Below are 21991 nucleotides of genomic sequence, written 5' to 3' on the forward strand. Positions count from 1 at the left end.
CAGTCTGAGGATATTTCTAGAGAATCCTTTGGTTGCTCTAGAATCCTTGAGAGGTTGCTCAGCCTCCTCTCTCACCATTGGTTTCAATGTTGAATAGATGCCGGGTTGAGAGAGGGCGTGGAGGGAGAGGCGAGACTGATGCTCACAGCTGCAGCAAGTCCTTAGCTGAGGCTGGGGCCTGTCCAGATTCCCTTACAGACTGGCCAAGAGGGCAGAAAGCCAGTGGTCTGCTCTGGACACTCGGGGGCAAACTCTCTGCGCCACAGACTCAAGGGCCACATGTCCCATTGACGCTGGCTTGCACTGCCTGGTGGGGCCCTGTTATCAGAGGAGAAAGAGCCCACTGGAAATCTAACAGATGTGGCCCCCGCCCACCATGAGGGAGCTGTCTGACCAGAAAACGTTCGGTTCATCTTTCCCTTGATTTCTTCTCAGAGGGGTGCTGCTGGGCTGGGCGGTGAAGAGAAACCCCTTTTCGTAGCCTTAGATCAGTGGTCCCTAGAGAGGCAGGACCTAACTGTACAGGAATCTTTGCTTTCGGTCAATTTTTAGTAATTTCAGGCATTCTGAGATTACATATGTGTGCATGGGGAAGATGAGTGAAAGAAATGAGGAGCAAGCTTTTAGAAAATCAAGACTTCTGGAGACAGGTGACCAATAGACCAGTATCTTGGGTTGGTACTCCCTTCTCCCCAGCCCTTCTTCCTAGAGGCCTGGTACGGAGAGAAAGAGAAACGTCAAGAATAACTCATTGGAGTGTATGAATAATACCTAAAATATGTACTCATCTCTGTGCCAAAATGAACACTCTTGCCATTTATGTGAAATAGCAAACAAGAGCACCAAAAGACTTGGTGGACTAATCCACATTCTTAGAGACTAAAGTTCACTGGAATAACACCTTATTAAAAACTATGGGTAAACAGTCTTTGAGACCGAAGGATATCTATAATCTGCAAAGTGATTGCAAAAGACTGATTGTGATGGTACGTCCCAAGATGTCCCATCCTACTATAAATGGCTATCCCTTGGCTGAAAGGCACTGTTTCTCAGGATGAAAAACATTCCTAGGGATGACAAACCAGAAGTCTTATCTGCATACCAGCATATTGATAAAACTCATAATGAAGTCATGAAATCACAGGAGATGAGCAAATACATCATAGTCATGGCAAACTGAGCAGAAATAACTGCTCTCTGGTCAACCAGGGCTCTTCAACAGGACTAATAATTTGTGTAAATTGGCTTCCCTTCATCTACATGTTTATTTTGACTTTTCAAAAAGCTTTGGTAGCACTTTGGTAACACTCCTCAGCAAAAGTTTTAAGACACACACACACACACACACACACACACACTCGTGCACCCCTGAGGCACTGTGTGCCTCGGGGAATAAAGTAGGGACTTTTCTCTGAGAAGAAAAAGATAATCCAGTATGGAAACCTAGCTTACTGAACATTTTTGGAGGTGAAAGGCCAAGCCGAAGGGGATGAGTGTCAGATTTGAGGAGTCAATCAAAAGAAGGACAATGAGTTTCACAGAAGCAAAGCTCTAAGATCAGATCATATTTTCCAATCTCTTGATCTTTAAGAAGAGGAATGCCAACATCCAGAGAACTGGGTGCATTTATCTCGAGTGAAAGTGCAAGTCAGTAGCAAAGCTGAAAATCAGAATCCTGGCCTCCCAAATTCCCTGAGTGCCTTAGTGCCTGGGTCTCTCATGGTACGCCTGGTCCTGGCAGAGAAAGAGATGGGGGTCCTGAGATCGTCATGAGTGTACCCCCCACACAGAAGCAGCAGGAGTGTGGCGCAGGTCCTCTGTCATTCCTTCGGGCCCACTACCCTCTCCCCAACACGCACACATGGGGCCCCCTAAGGTCTGAGCAAGGAAAACACCTTATCAGCTGGGTTTGGGAAAGAACTGTTGTTGGACCTGTGTGTTTGGAAGCCGGCCCTGCTGAGCTCAAGAGCTCGCCATAAAGCAGGGGAGAGCTGCTTCATTCGGGGTCTGCTGCTTCACAGGCCTCGCGCCAGGCTCAGAGCTTATCTTCACCGTCCGCAGCCCGGCTCACAGCTGCGGGATGTGCCCTTCAATGACAGGTGGGGGTGGCCTGCTGTCTCTCTCGTCAGAGTTCAGATTAAGAAATACTTTGGTTGCAGTTGTTTAAGAAGTGGATTTTCCCCTTGAGAATCAAAGCAAGAGTCTATTTCTCTGCTTCCTGAGGATGTCTGCAAACTCTGCTGTGTGGGGGTGTGTGTGTATCTGCCACCCAGAACAAGTCCCTTGAGTGTGGACAGACTGATAACCCTCTTGGTTCCAGATCCACTGTTTAACCCCACATGGCACAGCCTGTGAAAATGCTGGTGGAAGTCTTCTTGGCGCTTACAGCCTCCCCTCTGGGATCTCTGTAAGGCGCTCATACTTCTCTTTCCACCCACTACTAACAAGCTCATTAGTGAGAAACTCCCAGAAAGTGGGAGAGTTAGTTTGTAATTTCTGATCCGAGTGCACAGAACATTCTGTCAGGCTCCAGGAGACAGTCAGTTTAAACCAGAATAGTTATTAAACACAGCAGCGGGATACTCATTCCCTCCCAGCCCCGCGTCCTCCCCGCCCAAAGCTGAAGTCATCCCGCAGCGGGGATGGGGCGGTGGGGGCGGGGTGGGCGGCAGCGGCCGGCTCACTGCCTGGGAACGGCGGCCCCTCCCTTACAGTGGTCCCAGGACACAGTTCACTGCAGGGGGCCTCCTCACCGCAATTCCTCCCTGGACGCCCGAGGGCGGAAAGCATGCTTTTAATTTAGTGGGAAAAGCAAAAAGTAGGAGCTCATTTGTTTGCCGAGCTTATTGCCTTCTTGCGCGCAGAATGGCTGATCAGGAAAGCCAAGCCCCGTGGCAGCTTTCTCAAACAAAACCCAGCAACTTAGAACCCGGGGCTACAGGCTAAGAAGATGAGCAGGGGAGAGCGGAGAACAGCCTTGCCTTTGCTTCAGGGGACTAGGGAAAAGCCTAGCCCGGAGAGAAGAGCGCTCCTAAAGACGCACACGCAGCGAAGGAGTGGGCCGTGGGCGTGCCGCGCACACGCAGCGGCACGCACGTGGCTCCGGGCCCCCTCCCCTCCGCGCACGCTTACCTGCGATGCCTTGCAGCAGCCCACAGACGTTGAAGATGCTTTTCTTCATGATGCTCTGCACACACATGGTGAAGACAGACACCAGGGCCACAGTGCACAGAATGAAGATGCCCACGGCTAAGAAGATAGCGGTGGCCTGCCAGAAGCCGCTGGCGATCTCGCCGAAGCTCTCAGCGTAGGGCCCGCACAGCGTCTCGCGCGGGAGGTGCTGCACGCCGGGGTTCCGGATGCAGCGGGCGTAGATGCCCAGCGTGGGGTGGTAGGGCTCCGGGGGGCCCGCGCCCTGCTCGCCCGGCTCGGCGCTGCCGCGGGGCTTGGCTTTCCCGATCAGCCAGTCTGCGCTCATGAAGGCGATGAGCTCGGCGAACGCCACCACAATACTCAGGAGGGTCCAGAGCATCGAGCGACAGGTGACAATGACATGACACATATTGATGCTGAAGGCGGAGGGAGTCGGGAGTCCAAGGGGTCGGCAAGCGCCGCGAGCCGGGCGGCGCAGCGGGAAAGGCGCGGGAAGGCGGCTCAGGCGGGGGCTCCCTCGTCCCGGCGTCGTCGGGCAGCGCGCTCCGGGGCTGTCATGCTGCCATGTCGCAGCTCCGTGGCCGCAGCCTCACCTGCGGAGAGACGAGAGGAGGGCGGTGAGCGGCGCCGGCCCCGCCCCGCCCCGGCCGCCCGCCCGCCCACTGGCGGGTCGGGACCCCGGTGCGCGCCCGCGCCCTGGCGAGCCCCGCGCCACGCCGACACGCCGCCCCCTCCGCGAGCTGGCCGGTTTCTTTGTTTCCAGGGCGCTCCCAGAAGCGTCTGTGGTGCCCCTTATCTCTAAGCTGCACTGCTCACCCCCCGGGGCATCCTGCGCGCCGGGCTCCGGCCCGGCTGTGCGCTCTTGGGACGCCGCTCCTGCTCCGTTACATCTTTCTAGAAAAAGTCCAGCTGCACAGGCTGCATTCGGACAGATCAAGACAGGCTGCTAGGGTACTGTGTCCACGGACGAGCCGCGATTTACAAGTTTGCAGGACTTGGTACCAGATGAGCTAAGTCTGCCAAATTTGTACCAAAAGCTTTTGTTTCTTAGCAGCTTTTGCAACTCCCAATTTTACTGTCTGGGAATCAACGTAGCAGCAGAGACACAAGAGAAAATGTTTGCTTCAGAGGTAATGGAGAATTTAAAAGGAAAATAATGCCATGATAAATAATAAAACTTTGCCACCCAAACTTATTTTTCATGCATTTCTCACCGGGTGATTTTTAGACAAAATAAGCTACAGAAGTTAAAATGCAAAGAAGGAGGAGGAAAAAAAAAACCTCCAAGAACTGTTGACTTACTTGTGGGAATTATTCGAAACAGGGGCATTAATGACCGCTGACTAAGTAGGGGACGTGTTGACAACAGAGCCCTGCATCCTTGAACTGTCCCGATCCATCACAGGGCCTCTGCCTGAGCTTCGGTTCATACCAGGTCTGAAACTCAACACGCCCATTGTTTCTGGTCTCACAAGGCCTCATTCTGTTCCCAAGGACAAACGGCTGGCTTCATTACCAGAGGGCCCTGCTCTAACGGCCCAAACCTCCTTCAGGGAGGCCTGAACCCTGAAATGGGCCACAGGGCTCCTCACAGCCCCGTCTTCCTGCCTCTCCCCGTGCCCTCCCTCCCCCGAGGTCAGGAAAATCCCACAGCTCGCAATGGACATCGGGCGCATGGCTCTGTTCTGAGTGATTACTTATTAACCCAGGTCACATCAACTCCCTAAGAACTGCAGAGAGCCTGGTGGCATGTGGGCCATGGCTGAGCAGGGAGTTATGCGGGAGGGAGGAAGTGGGAGAAGGGAGTGGGTGTCAAAGCTTCAGCACCATGCTGGCTCACAGTCTAGTAAGCGGTGATGACTTATAAAACAGTGGGTTTAACACTTACACAAGATGATGTTTTGAGAAATTAGCTAGTGCAAAGCTAGGAACAGAGGAACTTAACTGGCGTACATACGCATATGTGCGTGTGTGTGCGTGTGTGTGTGTGTGTGTGTGTGTGTGTGTAGCACTGGGGAAGGGAGAGATGGTGTGTTGCACCGCAAAGGTTCCCGGACACACAGCACCTAGCTTCTCGGAGCCTTAGCTGTCAGCTCCCTCATGGACCACGTGGAGAAAGAGAGGGGCCCCTGCCTCACGACACCGTTGTAAGAATTAAGCAAGAAGCCGTGAAAGCGCCTGGCACAGTAAGTGCTCAGTAAACACCAACTCCTTTGCCTCAACAGTTTTTCCCCAACAGGGCTGAGACTGGTCAGACAATGGTTTAGCCAGTGAAAGTGCTCAGTGGTAACTGAAGCTTGGCCCTAACACATAGAGGAGGATCAAGCCCAGGCTATTTAGAGATGGATGAGGTCACTCCTGGTGTCCAAGCTTCCCTGGTGGGCTTTGAGGGTGAGGTCCTGGGTCTTACTTCCTGTTTCCCTACTGCCTAACACAGCTGACAAACTCAGCTGGGGAAAATAAATTAGCATGAGGCCAGAAGTATAATTGATTCTCTCTCAGTCATTCTTACTCTCTCACCCCGTATTACCAAATAGAAATGGCTTTTGAGTAAGAAGTTACCAATGCGGAAGAGCTCTGGAGGAGGTCTGTGTATAATGAAAGTGATCATTTCAAAAGAGAACAAGAAAACAAGCTAGGATGACTCCCACGAGGAACCCCCGCTTCATCCAAACAGTTCCCACCCACCAGGCTTACAAACACTTCTAATTCTCAGGTGGAGAGTCTGCTTGTTAGAAAAAGAAGCTCTATCCAACCTTCCCACTTGGTTCTCTGGTCTGCACAGTCATGTCCAACCCTTTTGCGACCCCATGGACTGTAGCCCCCTGTGGGATTCTCCAGGCAAGGATACTGGAGGGGTTGCTATGCTCTCCTCCAGGGGATCCTCCAGAGATCCTCCAGGGATCCAACCCACATCTCTTGTGTCTCCCGCATCGGCAGGCGGGCTCTTTACCACTAGAACCACCTGGGAAGCTCCCCATTTGATTAGAAAGCCAGTTTACCGGTGCCCCCAGTTGCTGTCAATCCCTGCCCTTCTACTGTTCAGCGGCACTTTTTCAATGTGAATATAAAACCTTTACATATTTGTCCTCTTGCAGAACCTCAGGCTCTGCTACAGCCTCTCAAGTGACTGGGATCTTAATGAAGACGCCAAATGTACAATGTCCTGCTCAACAAGCTCAGCTTCGAGCCAGGGGTGGGATTAGGCTGCGACTTCTAAAGAGAAAGGATGTGAAACTTCAGAAGGGAAGAAGGCGCATTTAGGCTTAGCACGGTTCTTAGCAATGGTTCTTGCCAAATTTAAGGCAGAATTATTCAAGGACCCCTGTGTGTAAAATCAGAAAATTCAGTTCCCTGTCCATCTGTGCTAAAACAAGTCCCCCCTCCACTACACCAGATCATTGTAGCCACACCAGAGTGGCTGGAATGAGACCTTCACTTTTCTGTTTGGAAAAGGGAGATAAGATGCTTTGGTCTCCTCAGCAAGTCTGCTAATGACTACTTTAGAGGAATAGCCATGATATGCAAGGCTGACAAAAACTGGCTTTCCTGAGGATCCAAGAAAAGTCCTTGGGTCAGGGAAAGGCAGCAAGGGGCTTCTCCAGCGCTCTGCACTCTGTAAAACGCGCCAGCGGGGAAAGTGTGCCCTGAGATAAGAGCCACTTCAAAGGGAACAAGATCCGGGGTACAGATCTCGTTAACCCGGGATTTGGCACAGAGCTCCTTCGCAGCCCTCCCTGCTGTTCACTGCGATTCCCACTCCTCCAAAGATCACATAACGAGACCAGACCCTTGCTGAGCTTCCATGTAAACATCTTCTCTCTACCGGCCACTAAACACATGTCCCCTCCAGGATGCTTGGCTTTACTACCACATCCCTGGTGTTTGTGGATAATGTGGACAGCCCTCTGACTTTCAGAAAATTATGCTAGTCCACAGAGGAAAGCCTCTTAGCAAGGGATAAACAAAAAACAAACAAACAAAAAAACAACAACCCTAAACAAATGAGACTTTGGCAGAAACCTAGAGTAATATACCACAGTCAGAATACAGTACCAAGATAAGTGACGAGTGGGTGGTCCACGGGCGTCAGCACACCCCTCCACAGATCCCTACTATTTAAAAGAAGGGGGTGGTGTTAGCAGAGCTGAACGGGGTCCTTTCCTTGGCAGCTTCCTGCTGTCAGTGAGAAGGGACGAGAGTGCATTCGGGCGGAACTGCCCTAAGAGATTACAGTCTGGAAGCTGGGGAGCAAAGCCACAGCCTCTGGAAAGGAGGGGCAGGCCGAGGGGCCTTGCGTCAATGCTGCCTCTGTGGGGCGCTGGGAGCGGAGCTGCCTGGCATGCCCACCTCTCCACCCTCATGCCAGCAGCGGTGCCCGAGAAGGCGGCCATGCAAACCACGGTTTGGAGAACAGCACGGCCTCACTCACCTGGGTGCTGTGTTTCAACTTCATTAAGACAACCCTGCCAGCACAGACAGAAGGTGAAGAAAATGGACAGTGAGCACTGGGGACTGAATGCTGGCTTGCACGCTGCCCTGTCGGTTCCATCCACAGCCCACACACTCACACACAAACAGTTTTTCCCTGGACCGTTTGAAAATGAGTTACAGATGTCTTGACGCTTCACCCCTAAACACTTCTGCCTATACCTCCTAAAAGTGAGGACATTCTCCTACATAACCACAATAAAATTAACACACCCAAGAAAACTGACAATAATTTCCTTATATCCTAAAGCCTGGTCCACACTCAAATTTCACTACCCTGCCCCAATTTTTATAGCTGTTTTCATAAAACCATGACTCAACAGAGGCTCATGCATTGCTTTTAATTATGTTTTTAATCTTTTTTAGTCAGAAAATAGTCAGTCCTTCCGTCCCTAACCTACCTTGCTCTGCCTTTATTTTTTCCCCTTGACACTGACTTATTTGAAGATACCAGGCCAGTTGTCTTTCAGGTTACCCAGCAATCTGATTTGTCTATTTCCTCATGATGCCATTTAAACTTGTCCTCTATCCTTTATCATAGAGAAAATGGAAATTAAATCTAAAGGCTCGTTTAGATTCAGCTTAAACATTTTTGGTAAGAATCCTTCATAGGTGATGCTGTGTAATTCCCACTGGATCACATTTGGGAGGAATATGACTGAGGCTACACCTCAGAATCAGAGGAACTTGACACATACATCTATGTATACACATGTGTAAGTGTTATACGTGTGTGTACAAAGAGAGACAAAAAAAGATCAGTCTGTATGGTCCTCTCCAGTCCTAATAAAATCATATTTTGGTGAGGAAGTGAGCAGAAAGCTGCTCTGGGTAGGACTCTCCTTTGTTGTTGTTTATGGCTGGGCCGGGTCTCCGATGCTGCTTTCTCTAGCTGCGGTGGGCGGGCTTCTCATCGCAGTGGTTCCTCTTGTTGCAGAGCACAGGCTCTAGGGCCCAGGCTTCAGTAGTTGAGGCTCACAGGCTCATTAGTTGTGCCTTATGGGCTCTAGGGCCCAGGCTTCAGTAGCTGTGGTGCATGGGCTTAGCTGCTCTGAGGCGGGTGGAATCTTCTCGGACCAGGGGTCGAGCTGTGGCCCCTGGGTTGGCAGGTGGCTTCTTAGCCCCCTGCCCACCAAGGAAGTCCAGAACTCTAGTTTCTCTTCTTTTTTTTTGGAGTTTTGAATATTCATCACTTTGGTTTTTTAAAATTTTAATTGGAGGATGATTGTTTTAAAACATTATGCTGGTTTCTGCCATATAACAACATGAGTCAGCCATAAGTGTGCACATGTCCCCGCTCTCTTGAACCTTCCTCACACCCCCACCCCATTCCACTCCTTTAGGTTTCAGGATCCTCTTTTTTAAAGAGCTCCTGGGACGGTGTGTGGGGGGAGGTGGGTCTGGTGTCACAGTTAAGAAGCTCTGTTTTGAGGGATGCCACCCTGGAAGCTAAACAAATTCCTTACCAAAGGAACTTTACACAGTATCTGTGGTTCAGTAAGTACTAAAAAATATGAACTCCTGTGATTAATAATAAATTTACTACACTGACCCATGTGGCCCAAATAATCGATACCCTTCGGAGCAGGCTGCATTTTACTCCCACATCACTGGTAGTTTCCTGGCCAATGTCCACGTTCATTATTACCACCTCCCTCAGATATACAAGTCCCACAGAGGCTCAGCACCGTGGCCTCCCGCCCAGTGTCTTCTGGAAGGATAAGAGGATTAGGAAAGTAGAATTTATGTGCTGCTGCCTTCCAAAAGTTAGAAAGACCCTCTAGAGCGCTGATTCAAGCAGTGTGGTCCCTGGGCCCCCCCAGCTCCTAGAGGGGGATATGGGCCACCTGTTTCAAAGAGCACAAGTTCTCAGCTCCCACACACTGAACCAAACTTTCTGGAGGGGCTGCCAGAACTGCGTCTCTAGCAAGCCCCCAGGAGATTCTTTACACAGTGAATTCTGATTCAGTCAGCCGGAAGAGGGTCTCAGACTCAGTGAGTTCTGCCCGCACGAGAGGCTGCGTGGTGCTGGGTCGGGGGTGCGGGTGGGTCAGATGGGGATGGGGCAGGGCTGCTGGGGCTTAGAGGGTGAGGATGTGTGTGGCCCAGCGCATCAGCAGAGCCAGACGCGTCCCCGCACAGCTCACGAAGCCACACGAGGGCAGGAACGAGCGATTCTGCAGGGCAGCCAGCTGTCCCCCCGACCTTGCTCCCATGCTGTCCAGGAACCCTCCTATGGCAAGGGGCCCCCATCCACCAGCACCTCCTCTTCACAGCACAAAGCAGAGTGAGACCCGATGGGACAGTCCTGGTGTGAATAGCTCGGAACCCTGCATGGACTTATTATTTTTTTTTTTAATCAGTTACCGAAGGAAGTCTGCAAACTCTCACTTGCCCTGGTTACCCCCTAAAATACACTGACTATGGAAATGCAGACACCTTGACTCTATTGAAGAAGAGGGTCCAAATACCCTAGAAATTACACTGTTTCTTAAGTTACGGTCTCAATAGGCTCAGACCTCCTCCTGGCTGCCAACACGCTTTCCTCAGGGATAACTAGCCCCCACATCCCAACTCTGACTCTGTGGGCAATCTCTCAACTGGGGGCAACTGTGCCCTCCCTGCCTTGCAGGGAGCATCTGGCAATGTCTAGAGACATCGTTGGTTATCACAACTTGGGGCGGGGAGGTGTGCTACGGGTATCTAGTGGGCAGAGGTCAAGGCGGCCAATATCACAGGCCGCTCCCGACACAGCAAGTCGGCGGCGTGGGTGGCGAGAGCCCACGCTGGGCGCTTCCTGCAGTTTTCATATGTCTAGGTGCAACTTCAGAACAGAGCTCTAAACCCTCATATTTTAGAAACACCTGCTCTAAAGAGTAAGTCAAGCTCTATCATCTGGACGGACATGCATAGCATTCACTAAATTAAGTACACCTTCACTTGTTTTTCTGAAATTTGTTAAAGGTCCAAGCTAATCTGCATCAGGCTGTCCAAGATGTCAGGCTGATCTGTCCAAGATGTCAGGCTGAAAGGACATGGACTCCAACTGGCCAGGATCGACAGAATCTTGACCCTGCCTCTCGTGGGGTCCTGGGAGTTTCTCTGGACCACACATGGAAGTCAGTTTTTGTTTTCAGTAATCTCTCCAAATGGCAAAATGGGGCTTCTTGAAACTTCCCTTGGCCACACGGCTTTTATTTCTCTCGAATTCTCCTCCTCCAGACTTGGGCTGGCCACTCAGGACGTGCTCAGGTGGCCGTGGCCGCTGCAAATGTCAGGGAATCCCAAGGAACTTACCAAGTAGACCTAAGTAATCTTAGGCGTTCCAGGTCTTACTGACCCCAGCTCAGCTCCCCTCTGAAGGGTGGTTCTCTCTCCTGCTGAACCCAGCGGTGGTTTCAGCTGCCTGGTGCCCCACCCCGGCCCCCCGGAGAAGCAGAGGCTCCACGCTCCAGAACACCTCAGCAAGCCTCTTTTTGTCTGGGTCTGGAGCACTTGGTGAGGAGTTGCTCACTGTCAAGTTTGTTTTTTAATTCCCCAGTCCCGGTCAGTCAGATATTTCTTCCTTGATGCCCACTTCAACTCCTCTGTACCCAGTCAATCTGCTTTCTGAGCACGCATTTCTGGAGGAGTCATCAACCAAAGTCAACAGGTCCACCTTCTAAATGATCCATTCTTTAAGATTTTTCAAGCCCACTTACACATTTCATAACCTTTTTTTCTTTCTACAAATGTCATCATCTAAAAACCTCTAGGAGGTTGAGGAAACCTTTTGGAAAATGTCACCGTCTTCCTTTATGTCTCTTTCTGTTTCTGCCCAACAGGAGTGACTGGAGAACCAACTTCCACGGCAGACACTAGGGTGTGATTCAGTCAAGATCCCATTAGCCAGGGGCTTACACCCTGCACTCACTGTGGGATGTCAAAGGCTTCAGGTTTAAGTGGAATCAGAACTTGAGCTTCAGGAGCTGCCTTTCAATGTCTCTGTTATATATATGTTTAAACAGAAAGTGTTTTTCATATTCATAATGAATTCTGGAAAAATATAAGCCCCTAAGTGGGCCTCACCAGCATTTTCAGGGTCAATAAGAAAGCACAGAGTTTTGGGACTTCCCTGGTGGTCTAGTGGTTAAGAACCCACCTTTCAATGCAGGGGATGGAGGTTCGATCCCTGATCAGGGAACTAAGATCCCACGTGCTGCAGGGCAACTAAGCCCGTGTGCCACAATTACTGAAGCTGGTGTGTTGTGACCACTGAAGCCTGCACACTCGAGAGCTCACGCTCTGCAACAAGAGAAGCCGGCACACTGCACCTAGGGAGCAGTCCCCACATGCTGCAACCAGAGAAAGCCTGCATGCTGCAATGGAGACTCCACTGCCCCATTTTTTTAATTTAAATACAAAAATAAAAGAAAGCAGAGAGTTTTAATGGACAAAGCAACAAAGGGTGAAAACCAAAAAGCTTATAAGAACTTACATATAAAATCAAGATACTTGGTGCTTCATGAACTCCCTGGTGTCAATAGAGGACACCAATAGAGAGGAGATTGCCATGTCCTCTGCTTCAGTGACCCAACCCTGAGAATCAATAACCCTTAGAGGAAGGGCTTCTGGCTCATCTAAGTGACAGCTGGGCAGTGCCCCCAGCATCAGGGAGTTTGGATGTTCATTCTGCCAGCAACTGCAGGCTTTCCCGTCCCCTCAGCACAGAGGCAGAAAGAATCGCTGCTTGTTCACAAGACACACGGCCATCAGCCAGGTTCCCTTCCAGCAGCTTAAGAAAACCCAAACACGATCAGTGAAGAGGATTATGCCGTCCGTTACTTCTGAGCCTCTCACACAAACCCATGAAACATCAAGTAAACTCAAGAATCAAGTAGAAGAAGAGTCGTCTCCTGACTGGAAGCTTCTGGGAAAGCTCTTGTGAAAGGATGTATTATTCTTTCAAATATCGTGTCCCTTCTTGGAGGAAGATGATACTTCCCAACCCCACTGACATGAGACCAGATCATGGGACTCGTTCAGCCAATTCAGCGTGGGTAGAAGTGACACATGCCACTTCTGGGCAGAAGAGCTTGGGGGGGTGGGGTGCTTTGTTGTCCAGCTCACTTCTCTCTCCCATGAAATATGAAAAATCCCAGAGGAGACCTCTCTGACAGCCTGAGTCCCTGTTGAAGCAGCGGCACAGCTGACCCTTGACGGACAAGTGGTGTGGGTAAAAAAACAAAAACAAAAAAACACTCAAACCTCCGTGGTTGCCAATGCTGAGACTTTCAGGTCACACACAACCCAACTCCCTCTGAGGGCCGAGCTCCTGGCAGAGCCAGGACCCGTCCATTCTGTCTTTGGTGTCGTGATACATTCAACTCCACCATCCTCTATGATAGCCACGGGAAAGAAGTTTGCAGCTGGACAACAATAAGTCCCCTAGTGACCTACACTGTGTGTGTGTGAGTCACTCGGTCGTGTCCGACTCTGCGACCCCATGGACTGGAGCCCGCCTGGCTCCTCTGTCCATGGGATTCTCCAGACAAGAATACTGGAGTGGGTTGTCATGCCCTCCTCCAGGGGATCTTCCTGGCCCAGGGATCCAACCTGCACCTCCTGCATTGGCAGGCGGATTCCTTACCACTGAGGCACCAGGGAAGCCCCACTAAAGACTGGCAACTATCTCAGAAGCATTCACTGTACAATTCAACAAGGTAGACTGCTTCAGTAAAAAGTTTACTTTCTTCATATACTTATCTTACGGTTAATGCGTGGAAGTACCAAGAAAGAAGAAAAAACCCCTTCTGAGCAAATGAGGACAATGAGAAGTGACCCTGAGCGCCGCAGCTGCAAGAACCACTTTCCACATCAGGCGCTTCTCCGAGCCTCTTACCAGAGTCCTGACTCACTCACGCTGCCTCCCTTTCCTTCTCTGCTCCTATTTCTTCCATCCTGCAGTGGCTCCAGTCAGTCAGCTGCCAGCTAGGGCAGCAGCTCGGAGGTGTGCTTCTAACAAGCACAAGAAGAGAGCTCTGAGCTCCGCCTGCAGGCGGCTTGGCCAGGCCGGGAGCTCAGGAGACACCTCCAGGGCCCGCTGGTAGCTGGTGTCAGCCCAGGACAGAGGTCTTTCCTGGGAATGGAGCGCAGGGGGCCGGAGTGAGGTATCCATGAACTGAGGGGGCAAGAGACCAGAGCAGAGCAGTGGGGATGACCAACGCCCTGGGCCTCTGGCTGGGATCAGGAAGGAATGGCAGCCGGGCAGGCAGCGAGTGAAAAGCTCAGCCCACGGGGCGCGAGGCAGAAGGAGCGGCTCGCAGGCAGAGAAGTGGCCTTGACCACACTTTTAACTGCTTTCAGGCCATCTCCATCATGAGAACCCAAATAGTCCCTCTAGGAATACAGTTGTTCCAGAGATGGAGGAAAAGACTGTGGAGCATTAGGGTTAAAAAACTGGTAGCTTCTATGAGGAGGGTGAACATCAGCTAACGGTGAGAATACCCGTCCCTTTAAAAATACAGTTGTTTTAAGTTAGGTATCACCTCTTTTTGAGCCATGTCTGTATATGTAGAGATACACACACACATACATATGTGGTATCATCTTACAAGCTCAATAACTAGTAGTAGACAAAAATGTTAATCTGGAAATAGTCACAGGTGGTTAAAGAATGGCAGAAATGGTTTTCTTTCCTTGCATCTCCACTGGCCCTGAAAACCTGACCCGAAAGTGCTACTGACAGAAGCAAGGGCGGTGGTTAATGTTCAAGCTGGGCCTTAGTGCCAGGGTTCCAGCAGCCGTTAAGGAGGTGATGGGAGCCTCATCCCGGCGTGGCCCGGGGACAGCCCAGCTGCATGACCCACAGGCGGGGCTGCCAGCCCAAAGCCCAAAGCCCAGGAACTTCTCAGAGGGCGCAGGGCAGAAGCAGCTCACAACGGCAGCGACCTTCACCCAGAAGCCCATCAAAACCAACACCGCCAACCTTGCAGCTGTCATTGGGTTTATTGGCAAAGCTCTCAGCAGAATGACACATTTCTAATTACCCAATGAAGGATATTATCAGTGAACTGGGCCTAATCATGTAAAATAACCTGTATCCTTAAAAACCAAGATCTAATTTGGGATTTACCCAGGGACTAAGACAATGCTAGCCACTACTTGCCTTAAAAACAAACAGAAACAAATCTTTTACATTCTCACTGAGGTCACTTCTGTTTCTAACCAACATTGTTAATGAAGTTTAGAAAGTTTCTGAGTGACTTAGAGTCAAAGTCTATTGTAGGCTATGTTGATATTTCTAAGAATATCACTGAAATGTTCAAACTCACTGTTTTTATTATTTCACTCACACTGATGCTGGCTTTTCACAACCAAAGGTACAACCTGCAGCATTAAGGTCTAAACTGCCCCGTGAGTCCATAACACACCCTTCTGGAAAGACAGCAAGCTCATAGAAGGATATGGAAATAGCCTAAGGCTTTATGTGTTAAATGCATCTGCAATAAAAAAAAAAAAAAACAAAAACACAAGTGGATATTCACAAACGTGGCTCTTTACTTATGTTTCAAAAATCTCCCCTCTCTAGTGCCTTACTTCTTTCAAACGTTTAAGACCCATGAAATACTGTGTGATGAGGAATGCACACATACACATTCACACACATTTGTAAGGTCAGATTTTTTTAACATTTAAAAGGTCAGCAAGATAGATTTGTACATTGCATCCACACCCAGTTCATCCCACACTGTCCGTCTCAGTGATTTCACAGCCAGAGATCAAGCCACACAGCATTTTTCAACTTCCCCTGAGAATGTCAAATTCAAAACTGGAGACCAGTTTAAGCTTCCTTCATTTATTAACTAGAGGAATTCCCCAGACATTTAGGATTCAGACGGTGTTTTGGAAACAGATGAGCTTAAGTGTAGCTCCCAAAGGGATGCAACACTTCGAGAAAAAGCAAGTTCAACATCCTCTACATTCAGAACCACCCTCAAAGGCAGGCAGGACCTCGGCCGGCATAACTGAACTGGCCTGAGGCCACAGGAACGTGCCAGGCGGGAGGCGGCGGCCCAGTGAGCTCTGCTCACAGCGGCCCAGATGAAGTCAGTGCAGATCAAAGTTCAAGCTGGTCACAGAAAACCCCGTTCTGCCAGTCTGAACCCTTGTCCTTGTTCATGAGATGCAGTACTCTTTCTGGGAACAGGGACTTATTGTCACAGCTTCTAACAGCAGTGCAGCCTCATAAACAGAGATGAACTCAGAAGAAGAGAGAACAGGTCAGAGGACCAAGCCACTTCGGAACAAAAATGAAACTACTGGAGAGGCTGGGAACACAAAGGGCTTTAGCTTCATTTCCCAGAGACACCCCGATCCCTTGTTCCCAGATGCTCACCTGGAAGGGCTGCTAAGGAAGGTGGGCAGAGAGGAAGCCGGTCCCGGATGATGCACGTGGCCAGAGCCCTGGACTCCGGAGGTTGCCAGGGGCTCCTGCCCCAGCCTCCCCGGAGTGCCAGGCTGGAGTGGGTGCCTCCGCTTTGAACCCACGTGGCTCAGAAACAGAAAGGTGCTTGGCAAGGGAGTGCCAGGCAATCAGAGGAGGGAAAAAGAAGCCCGTGTTCTGGTTAGGTAAGAAAAAGGAGCACCCCTGGGTGCTGACACATACTTCTCTGGCGTGTTTGGAGCTAACAGGCTTCCTCACAGCAAACGTTTCCCACGGCTCTGATGACCTCTGGCCTTGTGAGCAGATACCCACACGGGGCAGAGAAAGTCCCTTTCTCCGCGTCCCACGTGCACGCGCAGGGTGGCTGACCACTCTGGGTCCTGGCAGAAAATGCGGGCAGGACTTCGGGGGAGGTCTCTCAGGCTCACGAACAGGATGAGTGTGGACTCAACAGTCACTCTCCCAAGACTGCTACCAAACCCACTGCCCCACCCTTCCAGCCAATGAGCTCATCCAGAAAGGCACCTCGGGGAGCGCTCCCGTCTGGAGCCAGACTGTCTGGACTTGAATCCCCGTTCTAGCACTTGCTAGGCGGTGACCTTGGGCCCAGAGGTGGCGCTGTACCTCAGTTCCTGGGTCTGCAAACAGAGGGTACTAACAGAACCTACCACATAGGCTTGTTGTGAAGGTCAACTCAGTCAGTCATAAGCTTAAAATGTGCTTGGCAAAAGCAAAGTACGCCAGGCAGGTGGAGTAGAATCCCTGGAGCGGGACCCAGCCTCCCCACCCGCAAACCCCACATCAGCATGGCCACCTATGAAGTCACGCCTTTCCCCATTTAGATCTTCTAGGGCCCACCTGGCCTGGGGTAAGTAGTTTCACCATCAAACACCGATTTTCTCCCTGTAAGAAGAGTTTTATAGCATAAAGGATACAAATGGATACAAAAAGGATACAGAAGATCTATTTCAATAATATCACCCTGCCTGTACCTGTAGCTCTGTGTCTTTCAGCAATGAAGTGTGGGTGTTCAAAGGATCTACCTCAAAGGGTATTATAAGGATTAAAAATACATGCATGTAAAGCCAGGTATAATTTTAAATATTCAATAGGTGGTAGGAATTATTACTATTATCATATTTGCTCAACATTTATTTTTCTGCTCTCGGAGGGCTGTCTCCACACAGTCACACACAAAAGTCACCTTTTAATATCAATGACTGTAGACTGAAGCTTGTCAAATGGTAAAGTCATACGTGGGGACAAAAACACTAGACAGGAAGCAGGGGACCACGGACTCTGGTCTAGGCTCTTGGCTAATGGTGTGTGACCACACTCGGCATCCTTAGCTGCTCTAGCTTCAGAGATTCAGGTACAGAGGTGGGGAGGGGTGGTGGTGAGGGTCTGTAGATGATCATGGTCACTGTCAGTTCCCAGAGTTCTAGACAAGTAAAATGATGGGTTATAAAGAATTTCATAGCCATATGCCAAAGGACATGATAGAACACAAAGCTGTGGTCACTGTGTAAAGTGTTTATATTTTGGCTTCTTATTTATTGCAAGAAGGGTGCCAACTGATTAACAAATGCATCTGAGAACAAGTTCTCCAGTCGGAGATGCCAACAACATGAGGGAGTCCTTTATAAGTGCTTTGGTTTCAGGCAGGAGTCAAGTCATATCCCTTTTATTTCAAAACATAAACCGTATGAAACTGTCCAATAAAATTAATGTTCGCTGCTGTTTATTCTCTGTTCCTGGGTGAATTATTAAAGTCAAGCAGTGCAATTCTCTCATCGGTTATAAATGGCCCCAGAAGGCTGATTTGCATCCATCCAGGGGCACTTACTTCTGGTAAGTATTCTTATTAATGATCTAATAAAATGTCTTGTTTTGTTACGATCATTTGAAATGATTCAAATGATATTTAAAAATTCAGCACTCCAACCCAACAGCCTGGAGATGAAGCTGCTGAGCTGACATTAATTTAAAGTGATTTTCAATTTTACTTGGTACTGTCAATGAGATCATGGATGGATTAAATTTTCTTTTTTAAATTTTGGTCTCAGTGCTGTCAAAGGCAATGTCTTACCAAGACTTGGTAAAACTGGTCTGATTACAATGATAACTGCAGATAGTAAAGGCTGGGGTGGGAGGTTCTGGTAAGAAATTATTTGGCGGTCAACCACACACATCCTAAATTGCAGAGGTAGACTGTGAGAATAAAGCTATGTCAACAAGAATAACACTCATAAACATGTCCAGTTTCACTCCTCCTAACTTCCTGACCTTTCTTCCAAACTGCCCTTTAGCGGAGGTGGCCATTCCCAAAAGCGAGCGCTGAGCTCCATGGATTTGGCCTCTGTGATAAGTGCAGGGAGAAAAGTGCAGCCCGTCTAAGGCCACTCTGTGTAGGTGGGTGATGAGCTGATGACTGAAGTGTACACGCTCAGACACACCACCCACCCCATCACCCTAACCCACCTGCCAAGAAGCCAAGGGCCCAGAGGCTTCAAAGAACAGAAGCAATGAATGGCTGAGGTACTCGGTGAAACTGCACCCAGCACTGCAAAAATAGCTCTTATTTTTCCCAGGTCCCAGAATATTTGATTTCTGGATTTTTCCTCTGTTCTTATCTCATTACACCCCAGCCTTTTTTAAAAATAATGCTCATTAAACATCTGCTGAAACGAAAGCACTTAAAAAGGAGTCGCATGTTGTGGGCTTCCCAAACTGGAGAACTTGTGTTACTGTACATTGTTGATCATGGTGATGAGCAACTGCTAACTTTTATTGAACGAAGCACTGAAGCTGCTAAAGAGGTAAGACCAGGCAGGTGCCCTTGTCCAAGATCTGACAGCCCAAGGTGTGCAGGGAACACGCAGGGAAAGGAGGGCGGGAGGGTGGGCCGGGAAGAGACACAAAGATACTCTTACTGGCCTCATGGAAATGTCATTAAAGTTGGAATCAGGAAACACAGAGACATTAAGAAAGACCAAGGCCAAGAGGAATGGGACTGCAGAGAAGAGTGCTCTAGTGGGTGGGGCAGCACCAGATCAAGGAGAACCCTGAGGAAACCGCGATAAGGCTTTTATCAGGACTATAATAACTGCAAAGTAAATCCATCATTAGTTCAGAAGGGAGGGTCACAGTTGGGGTGGAGAAAGGCTAGAATTTTTCTGCTTCTGTTGGATAACCCTGGATGCTGGCATTAAAAACTCTTCTTAAAAGAAAACTAAAGGGCTAGATCATGCTGATACTGCTTATGTCCTGAGCGAAACAGAAGCATGCTGATGAGCCTCAATTTTTTTTTTTTTTTGGTATGTTTAAGTAGAAATGATGGCTGAAAGGGTGAATGCTTGTTAATCCAGGCATATCTGCTAGCTATTTAGTACGATGAATTTTAAACAGAAGAATGAAAATTAACTTTATGCTCTAACAGCCCCCTTACCCATTCAAATTCACTTTATAACTTACAGGGTTATTCATAAACTTTTATAATGATTTCAAGGAACTAGGATGACTGTTAAGTGAGTGTGGCTTTCTGATCCAAATTCGATCAAGAAAGAAACCCCTAGGACACATGGAGTTTTGGCGGTTTTAAGAGATAAACATGTCAGAGATAAACACTGACATCAAGCCAGGACGGTTTTAGGAAGCTAGTGGGGTGATACCCGCGTGTCTGCTTTGCCCCTTGCCGCTTCCAGAGCATGATATTCTCTGATGCATTAAAAAAGACAAAAAAGAAAAACCCACTGTTGATGGAAGTCTTTACCACTCAGAGAAATAGTCTGTACTGCATAGAGTAAATATGTATCAATTTGGCTCAGGAAAAAATTAAATGACCACACCAGAGGAAGAGTCTGCCTGTACAAAGTGTGGTCCCAAAAGGAATTTGCAACCTGTTTTTTCAAGCTGTCCCCTCCCACTAAATTCTCTCTCCACTCCTGACCACGTCGGACCTTTTTAGGAGAGGGAGGAAGGGGCTCCAACGGATGTGGTTAAGAAGTGTGACTGATCCTCATTGATGTGAGGCAGAGACCACAACATTGCCAAGCAACTGTCCTCCAGTTAAAACAAAAGACAAGTTTTTCATCTTAAGTAAGACATTCGGTGTCTATGGGTACCCTAACTGCCTCAGCAGAAAGAAGGCAAAGGTGAAGTAGCCTGGCTGGCAGTGTTCGTTTCTTAGAAACCGCATGCTCTCATGTCTGAAAGACAGACCCCATTCACATACCAATGACAGTGGCTTCTGAAGTGTGTCCATGTGCCTGGTTTGGGACCAGTGCTCGGACACCAAAATGATGGCTCTCCAGCCTCAGAGGGGTCCCAGGCCAGCAGGGCAACAGGGAAGTCGGCAGGTGGGCCCAGCACAGAGCCCTTGGTGCCAGTGAAGCAGCAAAGAGGGGCCCCTTGTTCTGCCTGGAGGGGAGAAGGCCACGGGGGCAAGTGCCAGGCACAGGGCCGGCCAGGGTCAAGGTCGTCCCTTGAAGCCAAAGCCGGGGGTGGGGGTGGGGAGGACGGGCAGGAACGCGGCAGGAGGAGGGATGAGTCTCGCCTGGGATTCTGCACTCTGTGCTGTCCGCTACAAGGAGGGGCCCCTACAGTGTTTTCAGCCAAAAACGTAACAAAATCTGGCTTGCGTTTTAGAGAACTCATCTTTAGGACCTCTGTGAGGAAGAAATGTTCACATACTGGGTATGGGGAAGTCATTCTGGCTTATCCATGATTTCACATAAATTCTATGCTAACTAAAACAGCCTGCTGGTGGCCTGTCAAACACACATCGTGCATCTGCTTTAATTATTAAAGAAAAGGATCCCACGACCAAAAGAAAAGCATGTCCTGTTAAAAATAAAGATGAAATGCCTCTCTTCCTAGGACACCAGTGCTGGTTCTCCGTCAATGATAAGACTCCCTTTCCAGGTGCCAAGGCCATACTGACTTGCTGTGTACATGATGACCTGTTCTTTTTTTTTTTAAAAACCTTGAAGGATTGCATCTCTGAGTTGTTTGATGTTCTTTGCTATGAAAAGTTATGACCCTGTGCTGAAAACCATGCTTCTCTGGGGCAGCTCCTTAGTTATCTGAGCAACTGCGGGGCTGTTATCCTCAGTGTGGCTCAAGTAAAACTCGTCCCCATTTCTTTTTTTTTCTTTTTTTAAATTTTTTTTTCCCCATTTCTATTATAGGCGACTTACGGATGATTTCCGTGGACACCTGTGAGGCGCAGGCTAGTAAAGGCAGGGATAAGCCCGCACCAAGCGTGCCCACGTGCCCCTTGCACTCGTGCACCCAGACCTGCACACAGGCTCAGTGGAAGCCAAGGATCCACAGGTCTGTGCAATGGGGGCCACTGCCCCCCACCCCATCGAGTGGACTGCAGCCAGCGATTGGAAGGGGCACACCTGCAGAGCCAGGACGGCCAGCGGGAAGCCCTGGCAGGGATCCAAGCAAGAAGAGAAAGGCCCCAGAACTACTGCAGCGGAGGGGGTGGTTTTGAGAAATGTTTAAAAAGACAGTAATACTCGAGAGTCTAACTGGCCCTGGAGGTTGTTGGGAAGAGGAATCAAGGAGCACTCCCAGATATCTGTACAACTACTCAAACATTTTGATTCCCTGGAGCCAGAATATGGCAGGAGGGCATGCTGGGCAAGATCACAAGTCTAGTCTGGGTAGAGGAGAACGAGTGGTCTCTGCGGACCTCATCAGGACATGAGCAGGCACTGGGGCACCTGGGGAAGCAAGGATGTCAGGGGTACGGATGAGACCTCCTGGCGGACGGTGTGGGGGAAGGAGACGGGAGGACCAGGGTGTATCCTGGGGACATGAGAAAACTGCCAACGGGATGGAGGGCCAGTCCAAGGGAGAAGAACGAGGTGACCATGTGTCCCGGAGGGCAAGGTGGACGGAACTGGTCATGGG

General features: G+C 49.6%; 1 protein-coding gene across 8 annotated transcripts in view; it reads right to left on the reverse strand.

The window, feature by feature from the left end:
• The window catches only part of LHFPL2 (LHFPL tetraspan subfamily member 2), a 169891-nt gene that overhangs the window by 20835 nt on the left and 127065 nt on the right, over positions 1-21991 (reverse strand). For 6 of the 8 annotated variants that reach the window (XM_043470737.1, XM_043470731.1, XM_043470732.1 and 3 more), the window contains one exon: positions 3133-3746. In XM_043470737.1, coding sequence (XP_043326672.1) covers positions 3133-3562 — 430 coding nt within the window. In that variant the 5' untranslated portion in view covers positions 3563-3746. Of the gene's footprint in view, positions 1-3132; positions 3747-16021; positions 16257-16291; positions 17048-21991 lie in introns of those variants that run through there. The other 2 variants (XM_043470738.1, XM_043470736.1) reach the window with 2 other exon arrangements.

The sequence above is a fragment of the Cervus canadensis genome, chromosome 6 (genome assembly GCF_019320065.1).
Source record: "Cervus canadensis isolate Bull #8, Minnesota chromosome 6, ASM1932006v1, whole genome shotgun sequence".
Classification (NCBI taxonomy): domain Eukaryota; kingdom Metazoa; phylum Chordata; class Mammalia; order Artiodactyla; family Cervidae; genus Cervus; species Cervus canadensis.